At 38.3% G+C, this 10,059-nt stretch overlaps 1 protein-coding gene across 1 annotated transcript in view; it reads left to right on the top strand.

The window, feature by feature from the left end:
* Positions 1 to 2,357: 2,357 nt before the first annotated feature.
* CLUL1 (clusterin like 1) overlaps positions 2,358 to 10,059 on the top strand; it is a 28,189-nt gene continuing 20,487 nt past the window's right edge. The window contains exons 1-3 of the mRNA XM_013051267.2: positions 2,358 to 2,470; positions 3,592 to 3,740; positions 8,519 to 8,686. Of these exons, the coding sequence (XP_012906721.1) occupies positions 2,365 to 2,470; positions 3,592 to 3,740; positions 8,519 to 8,686 (423 nt within the window). The 5' untranslated portion in view covers positions 2,358 to 2,364. The remainder of the gene's footprint in view (positions 2,471 to 3,591; positions 3,741 to 8,518; positions 8,687 to 10,059) is intronic.

Raw genomic sequence — 10,059 nt, 5'->3', positions numbered from 1 at the left:
CCTGCTCAGTGGGGATCCTGCTTCTCCCTCTCTCTCTGCCTGCCTCTCTGCCCACTTGTGATCTCTCTCTGTCAAATAAATAAGTAAAATCTTAAAAAAAAAAAAAAAAAAAACAACAGTGTGGTATTAGCACAAAAACAGATATATATCAATGGAAATGAATACAGAGCCAAGAAATAAGTATATGGTCAATTAATCTACAACAAAGGAGGCAAGAAAATTCAATGGGGAAAAAACAATGTCTTCAACAAATGGTGTTGGATAAACTAGACAGCTAAATGCAAAAGAATGAAACCAGACCACTTCCTTTCACTATACACAAAAATAAACTCAAAATGTATTAAAGACCTAAATGTAAGACCCAAAACCATAAAACTCCTAAAAGAAAAGAGAGTTTGTAAATTCCTGGACATTGGTCATAACAGTATTTTTTTGGATCTATCCCCTCAGGCAAAGGGCAACAAGCAAAATCAAACAAGAGAGACTACATCAAACTAAAAAGGTTTTGCACAACAAAGGAGCTATCAAAAAAAAAAAAAACTAAAAGGGAACCTACTGAATGGAAGAAGATATTTGCAAATGATATATTCGATAAGGGTTAATATCCAAAATGTGCAAAGAACTCATACAACTTAATACCCAAAACCCCACAGTCTGATTAAAAAATGAGCAGAGGCCTGAATAAACATTTTTTCAAAGAAGACATGCAGATGGTCAACAGAAACATGAGAAGATGCTCAAATAACTAATCATCAGGGAAATGCAAATCAAAACCCCAATGGGATGTCACCTCATACCCATCAGAATGGCTAGTATCAAAAAGAAATAACAAGTGTTGGCAAGGATGGGAAGAAAAAGGAACCCTCAAGCACTGTTGGTGGGAATATAAATTGGTGCGGTTGCTGTGGAAAACAGCATGGAAGTTCCTCAAAAAATTAAAAACTGCCATATGATTCAGTAATTCCACTTCTAGGTATTGATCTGAAGAAAATGAGAACACTAATTCAAGAAGATATATGCACCCCTATGTTTATTGCAGCATTATTTACATTTGTATTTATTATAGTATAGGTAATATAGTCAATAATATTACAATTACTTCGTATGGTGACAGATGTATGGTAACTAGACTTATCATGATGATCATTTCATAAGGTGTATAAATGTCAAACCACTATGCTGTTTACCTGAAAACTAATGTAATATTGTATGTCAACTATACTTTAAATTAAAAAAAAAAATTGTGTAAAATGAAGTAACTCAGGGTCATTGTTCCTGATCACGTGCACAGCCCGCCCTCTAGTGTTTCTATCTAAATCCTACCAAATTTTAAACCATACTCTTAATCTCAAAATGTTAGGTAAATAGGATTAAGAACTGTGTCATCAAATTAATAGAACAAGGCTAAATCCCTGACACGGATCAAAATTAAATCAGAGAAAAGTGAAGGACCTTTCAGAAGCTGGTGGCAACCTCACTGGAGAGATACTGCAAAGTTAGTGGTAAATATATTAACAGGCTTCATTTTATAAACAGGATCTTAACAGAAAGAGAAGACTTAGTTCAAATGATAGATCTAGATTTATGTAAAATGTGATAACTTTGTAGCTACTAGTATTGGTATTATTTTATTAAAAAGATAATCCAAATATTGATTAAATAGCAAAAATTTTGTTCCAAAATAACAAATATACAAAATGCAGATAAATATCCCTTTGGGAGAAGTTAATAACTAATTTATTTTATATATTTAACTTCATTAAAGTATACATTTGTGGGAGTTTTGGGGGGCTTGAGGAGATTTTTTTTTTAAAGCATACATTTATATTTGGAATGTTTATTTAAAAAGCACATCAAATTGAATTTAAAAGGAAATTCATTATCTGAGAAGAAAAAATTTAATTGTGCACTATTTATATATCTTGATGGTTTTATAAGACATATGGGAAAAATCTGTCAGGCTATTTTTACCTAGGTAAAAACTTGCTTGAACTCAGAATTTTAACTAATTCTGTGCTTCAGGATGTTTACTATTGACAAGAACATAAAATGAGGTATGAATTCTATGGGGCTGTGATTCATACTATTCATTATCTTGAAGTTCAAATACTTCAGATGATGATCTTATTTAGCTGTCAGAAAAAATGTAAACAAAATAGGGACTTGGGTTATCTTTTTTAAAATTTATATTCCAAGTCTCCTTATGTCTCGGGCATATTAGCATAACTTGTCTAAAGTCATAAAGAAAAATTGACAGAAAAATGCTTTGGATCACCATGTGTTTTCAATTGATGCTGGCGAAAACGAACCTAATTGAAGGCATTTGGTACAGGTTTATTTTTCCTTTGCAGTAACAGCAGGAACATGAAGCCATCACTCTTGGTGTTTATTGTGTATCTGCTATGGTTGAAAGATTGTCACTGTGCGCCTACTTGGAAGGACAAAACCGATACCCACGGAAACCTGAAGGGTAAGTTTGGTTTCTTTATCTGTGCTGTGTCCTGTTTGCCTGTTTGCATGTCCTGCTGGCATTTGCAGTGATTTACAGTTGAGAGATAACCGTGTTCATTTCGGCCTTCTTATTTGACAGTGAGAGGTTCTCTAGGCACTTAAACCAAGTAGACATGACGCCAAACATCTGGAATAAAAATAGAAAATTCCAGTCGAGTATCTGAGAAGGTTCACATATCCAGATGTTTGCTATCATACAGATAAAACTTGCCAACTTTTGGACTGCATTTCTTGGTATCGTCCAGATGTTTGGTGTCCTCTAAGCACAGTTTTAATGAGCAGTGAAATTCTTTTCTAGCACTTGAAAAATTTAAACAATTAAAGTAATCTGTGTAGTTATTCTTGACATAGTGGAAGAACGGGTTATAATGACATCGAATCTAGTTGGTCTATGCTCCTTAACTTGTGACCTTTGCTTGATAGTACATGTTTTGAGTACTGAACACTTAGAAAAATATATTAGTTAAAATGTCGCTTTAGGGATGTGTAATATTAAATTTGGAAGCAAGCATAAGCTCCTTTGGAAGCCACATTGACTACTGCAAAGAGAGGATGATAATGAACTTCATGCCCACTACAGGCTTATTAAAGTTGTATAAGAGAAGTCCAGTAGGTTATTAAAGAACCTTGCATTATACGAGATACTTTCTAGGTTTGATGCCTCCTGGAGAGGCAATTAAAGCTGAAAGAACGGGAAATTGTTCACTGTGTTTGAGGTTCCCAGTTGGGCATTTAATATAAATAGTCTGTGAAGAAGATTTCAATATTTTTCTAATATAACACACTTGAGTTTTAAGTGAAAGGGAAAAAAAAAAGGATACATGGAAAAAGGCCCTGAGGAAAATGACAAGAATGAGGTTAAGTGAACTCTGACTCATCTAGTTCAGAAGCAAGGACTAGAAGGTATCCTCTATGTGGCAGCTGTGTCCATGTGGCAGCTGACAGCTGATTTGTTGTCATCTGCTTTCAGAGTCTGATGTGGTAAAAGTCTGACAGTGAAAAGTTGGTGAATTCATTGTAACTCTGATACATTGTAATCTAATCAGATCTCAAAGGAAAAAACTACAATGTATCTTTTAGGTTTTTCTGAGGCTGGAGACATAGATGTGGAGGAAGAGGTGAAGAAGGCTTTGATTGGTATGAAGCAGATGAAAACCATGATGGAAAGAAGAGAGGAGGAACATACCAATCTGATGAAAACCCTGAAGAAATGCAGAGAAGAAAAGCAGGTACAGTAATTGAGAATAGCACCTGTTCTTAAATACAGCTAGACCATAAATATTGCATTTCTTAGTGCAATGGATAAATTACTTCTTTCCCCTAATAATGGATTTTTTGGACAGCAGCTCTTAGTAGAGGAAAAGTTTGAGGAAATTTCAAATTTCTTAAGAACACAGTCCTGGCAGAGTAGACCTTTGCAGGACTCCAAATCCAGGAATTTAGGGGATTTGTCTGTTAGGGAAGTGCTACTTTCTTAAAAAGACTTTATCTTAATTCCTTCTGACTTGGGATATTGTTTCAAAAGTGTCACAGAAATTTCAGGCTAGTTCTGTGGTTTCCAAAGGTTTTTGATCTCCCATCCCTATTACTAAAATTATTATTCACATTTACTCCTAAATTTATATACATTAATTTATTTATAAATTACACACATGAATTGTAATCATTAACATCTCAAGGGTGAGGTTCATCACTTGCCAGAGTGGGTATTCAGTCCATATTTCAAATAATCTTCTAGATAGTATTCTGGAATTTTTTTATTTTTTATTTTTTACTTTTTAAAATATATATTATTTATTTATTTATTTGACAAACAGAGATCACAAGTAGGCAGAGAGGCAAGCAGGGAGAGAGGAGGAAGCAGGGTCCCCGCTGAGGAGAAAGCCTAATGAGGGGCTCAGTCCCAGGACCCTGAAATCATGACCTTAGCTGAAGGCAGAGGTCTAACCCACTGAGCCACCCAGGTGCCCTGTATTCTGAAATTCTTTTTAGCCGATTCCCAGATCTAATTAGATCACAGTTTTACTTTGTCACATGACGAAAAAAGAGCTTATAATGAAGAAGTATCAGCTCTGCCATTTGCTTCTTATCTATCTGAGCTGAAATTATTCATATTTTTTAATCTGCTAGATATTTTTTTTCAGGAATCTTTTAAAACCACTTGTCCATTTAGTGAAGGCTAGTCTAGTTAAAACTAGATAATAAAAGGATCATTTACCTGCATCCTCTTAAATTGGCAATTCATTGCAATCAGCTTCAAGGGAATAAAGAGAAAGGGAACCAGTGTCTATGCTCTGTGAACATGGAGGGCCCCACTTCCCCAGGGTCCTACTGAGCAGTTGGTGACATGTGATGGCACCACAAGACAGTCCTAGTGTATACTAAATAGTACCTCAGCATAATCCTTTATTCAAATGCCTTTAGTTAATCGCTGTAGTTCAAACTATGAACCTTAGCAAAGGGAAATACACATTACAGTTGACTCTTGAACAATGCAGGGGAAAGGGGTCTGACCTCCAGTCAAAAATCTGCATGTAACTTTTAACTTCCCCCAAACTGAATTACTAATAGCCTACTGTTGACAGAAGCCTTACCAATAACATAAATAGTCAAATAACACGTTTTGTGTGTTATTTCCCTTATATACTGTATTCCTACAATAAAGGAGAAAATATTAAGGATATCATTGAGAAGAGAAAATACATTTACAGTACTGTCTTGTATTTATAGAAAAAAATCCACATGTAGTGGACCCATGCATTCAAACCCATGTTTTCAAGGGTCAATTATACATCCAAATGTCCACAGGGACTGTTAAAAATTGTTCATATGTTACAGTACAAACCTTAAAATATTTCTAAATTATGAGCATAGCATGGCTCCCAGTTTAATACCATTAACAATGAACATAACATTCAAAACACTTCAATTATTTTTTAAAATTATTTTCCAACGTTACCCTTAAAGAAGAAATCAAAACTATAACAGAAATAATTTGGAAAATATTTTAAATTTTTACTTGAGAGTCAATTACTTTTAAATTTTATTTTTAAAAAGTTGTAGGTGTGGTAAAATATATATAACATCACATCAACCATCTTAACCATTTTTTATGTGTTATAGTTCACTAGTATTAAGTACCTACATACCACTGTGCAACCAAGCTCCAGAAACCCTCCTCTCTGGCAAAACCAAAACTCTATACCCATTGAAGAACTCCCCATGTCTCCTTCATTTACCATCAATTTTATGTTAAAACATAAAGATGGAAGTTTTCATATTTCCCCCTACATGTGAACTGGGGGCCCCCAAACTTCAGGGAGTTGCTGGAATTCTTTATTTCTGAGCACGGTGGCCTCTGGCCGTCCCTTAAGCCTTTGGAGCAGGGCTGTGTGACAGTCTGACCCCAATCCTACCTATGAGGCTGTCACCAGACTGGTTGATGTTGTGGCCACACCCCTTGTCACATAGGGTCCCTTGCAAAGAAAGAAGGTCACCTGATTAACAGCTGCAAGCCCTCCTCCCTTTGGGCAGCAAGCAAAAGATCTAAGGAAACTGAAAATAGCTCCTTATGAGGAAATTGTGGAAGCCCCCAGAGCTGGATTCTTCCTCAGTGGGTTTGTGAGCTGGCCCTGGGGAATAATGACACTCAATAGCATTTAAAGCCCCTTTAAAAAAACACAGTATCACATGTAATCCTTCCAACATCTGTGTAACCCATTACTTTCACTTTACAGCTAAGGAAACCGAGCTCATGATGTTCATGAACTTGGTAATCCAGCACTGTAATGAATGACTGGGGAGAAAGTCAGTGGGCAGCGCTTGTTTGTCTTTGGGACCCAATGGCTTTGTTTTTCTCCCTTCCCTCTGCCTCCCCAAAAGCCAAGGGTATAGAACTATGAAAAGAATGCTCCAATTAGGGGTGGGTCAGCTAAGCAAATGTCAGTTAAGGTGTGGATACTCAAAAAGTCCACTTAAAAATGGAAAAACCCATTTAACTCTGAGTCTCCCTCCCCAAAATTACTTTAAAGTGAGGATAAAGGATATTTTAGATAAATTATGACTTAGCAAATATGAGATTGGTGCCCCTAGTCTCCCAGCACAGAGCACCACCTACCCTAAGGGGACCCAGTGTCATCATGGACCCCTCCACAGCCCCTCCCTACTGATATTTATCGAGAACATCTGAAACTAACTAAAAGTGGGAAGCCCTGGGGGTGGGGCATAAAGTGATTTGAACCTCACACCAAATTTATATGGGACTTTGACACACTGTAAACTACAGGAAGAGTCGGTGGGACATCTAGGGGGGGAAACAAAAGGAATGGGCAGGGCATTCCTAAACCAGAGATCTTCCTCCACCACAACATTTCACTACCAACACTTGGGACAGGTTGATTTGGTGACAGGTATTTGTTGTGGTCTTGGAGGCGAGTGGAAGGAAACAGATAATATACTAGGTAGCTTGCTTGCTTATCTCACTTAATACAAAGCCTTAAGAGGCAAATCCTATTGCTATTCCTATTTGCTAAGGAAGATATTGAGGCTCAGAGATGTTAAGCAATTTGCCCAAAGGGACACAGCGAGTGTAGTTTAGAATAGGAAATAGTGGGGTTTTGGTTTATGGTGACCATGAAGAGGATATTTAAAACTGGGACTGACTTAGGAAATGTGGGAAGTATTGTTTCCTCCCATGGTGGGGTGAATTTCTTGAGAAGATGTAGGAATCCAAAATTGTTCTGCAATGCCCGAGGAGATAAGAAAAATCCTCAAAAGATTCTCGGGGCTCACATGGTTTTTTGGCATGTTAATGACAGGGAAGGGTAATTTCCTTTTCTCCTCCATTAGGTAAAAATGCATACTAAATTGGTTTTAAGTACATGAACTTTGCTCCCTCATGTGTTTTTCACTTAAGGGAGTCACTGTTAGCCCTGAGACTGGGTGATGAAGGAATCCATTTTACCTTGTCAGTCCCCTGAACTAGGTCTCAGGCTTGAAGGGAGCCAGTCTTCAAAAGTCCACATGTGGGGGGTGCCTGGGTGGCTCAGTTGGTTGGGCATCTGCCATTGGCTCAGGTCATGATCCCGGGGTCCTGGGATCAAGCCCTGCATCAGGTTCCCCACTCAGCGAGGAGACTGCTGTTCCCAACCCTGCCTGCTGCGCTCCCTGCTTGCGTTCTCTCTCTCTCTCCCTCTCTGTCAAATAAAAAAAAAAATAAAATCCTAAAAATTTTCCTTTAAAAAAAAAAGTCCACATACGCAAGGAGGTCAGGAATCTAGGCAGGGGTGCTGGCCTTGAGGGAGGTCCTGGGGCAGGACTGAGATTCTCAGAGGCAGGTGTCCTTTCTGCCGGATCCCGTTTTCACCCAGAGCGGGACCTGGACACATTCAGCAAGGCACCACGAGGGGGAGCACTTGGAATAGAGACGAGAAGAAAGACCGCACCCCCACCACCACCCCCGCATGCCCACCTCTGCCCGCATAATACAACATCTCTGCAATTAAATTGTAACTTGCTGGGAAGATTTGATTTGATATACAAGAGTTGTACTTTAGCGCAATGTTTAAGCACATACAAAAATTAAAGGCAGCATAAATAAGGGACATACATTTGTAAGCTCTATAAGCTTTAAAGCCCACTTTCCACATCTTCCAAGAACTAGATGTAGAGACAGACAAGCACACAAGTAAATTATAGTCGTCCCCCAGAGATGGACCATGTCATGGTTCACCCACATCTAGTGCAATGTCTGTCCCTTTGCGAGTACTCAAGAAATAGGTGTTGAATGCACGAATGGATAGATGGAGATTTGCAGTCCCTAGTCGGGATCAAACAGTGCTCGTTTCTTAATCAAACAGAAAGGCAGATTCAAGCTCTGCCAGCAGCCAGGGGCCAGAAGAAAGAATGAAGAAGTACATCAGAATATGCATATTTCAAAAAATCAGCTATGGTACACACACAGAATTATGAGATGAAAATAGGATGTTTGTTTCTCCTTTTTAATTAGGAAGCCCTAAAACTCATGAATGAAGTGCAGGAACATCTGGAAGAAGAAGAAAGCCTATGTCAGGTGTCTTTGACAGGTTCCTGGGATGAATGCAAGACTTGCCTGGAGAATGACTGCATGAGATTTTATACAACCTGCCAACCTAGTGGGGCTTCTGTGAAAAATACGGTAAGGGAAAAATAGAGCTCAAGGTTTCAGAATTCTGAAAGTACCCACCCCAGTTTAATTCTTAAAAATTAATTTATTTTACTATTTAGAATAGAGATGCCTGACCTGATATTAGCCTTTTACAATCTAGAATCTAACATTCATGCTTGCTTATGTATGAACCTCCTACGTACATTTAACTTATCAGATCAAATAGCCATTCAGTGTTTGTCTCTCCCTATAATGACACTGTATGTATCTCTGTTAGCAATATTCTGAATCTTTCTGCCTCTTGTTATTTGTGAACATGTTCCCACTCGATTGTAAGCTCTTTGAGGCCAGGGACCATAATATGTTATCTGTCTTCATGTAAGCATTGCAGGTATCTAATAAATGCTGAATTGAATTCTGAATAATAGTATCACAGTCTCTGATTTCAACCTGCTTGAATTTTTTCCCCTGTAGGCAAAACATTTGAAGACATTTCAGCCTCCTGAATCTCTCTTTCGATAGGCTTGCCCTCTTCTGGAAATACACACATATGCACACTTTCACGTCCTCTTTAGCCATACCTACACAAGTCCCATAGGACTGGCATGTTTTCTTTTTGTTCCCTTTGGCTATCATCTGGGCAGAGGGAATCACAGAGGGTGGTGACCTGAATAGGATGAGCTCTGCCCCATGAAAGGCTCCTATTGTATTGGCCTGCATTTCTCTTCCTTTCAAGAAGTGAGCTCAATATGAAAGGCAGTGAAATCTCCCTCTCCATATCAGAGCATGCACTAATTAGAGTATGTTCCTGACTTGGCAGTGCCATACCCAATTATAGAGGGAGAAACCCCTAGGACAATACATTTGCCAAGTTAATTTGCCACCACTGTTAATTGCATCTGCTCTGTTTTTATAGCCCCAGTCATTCTCCATTATACCAGAATATGGTGGACTGAGCACTGGCTGGAAGGCAGGAGATTTGGGAACCATTCCTGACTATGCCAGTTGTGTGATTTGATGAAAGTTTCATGGGGCTTTAAGGTTTGTGTTTGTGGATGGATTCAGGGAAATAGAAGCTGGCAGAGAGAGGAGCAGACAATCAACCCAGATTACTTTTTGAGGAAGGCATGAGTAATCTAAGAGTTCCTGGAGAATTCTTTGAACAGGACTGGGATGCTAGTGTTGTGATGTTAGTTGGTATGTACCATAACAGTCAGCATGCCACATCACTACCATATAAGGGCAACTGTGGTCTGGCACAAAATTAGGCACCATATAAATGGAAAGCATGGTGTGACTGCAGAAAAATTCTTCCACTGAGTATAAAAATTCTACAATTAGAGCTTCATTTCTTTGACAATAACCAGGGAAGGCTTTGATCGCTACTAATATATAAACGTCCC

This window comes from Mustela putorius, unplaced genomic scaffold (genome assembly GCF_011764305.1).
Source record: "Mustela putorius furo isolate JIRA1106 unplaced genomic scaffold, ASM1176430v1.1 tig00003858_pilon_pilon_pilon, whole genome shotgun sequence".
Lineage (NCBI taxonomy): Eukaryota > Metazoa > Chordata > Mammalia > Carnivora > Mustelidae > Mustela > Mustela putorius.
This window is presented reverse-complemented; position numbering and strand designations above follow the sequence as displayed.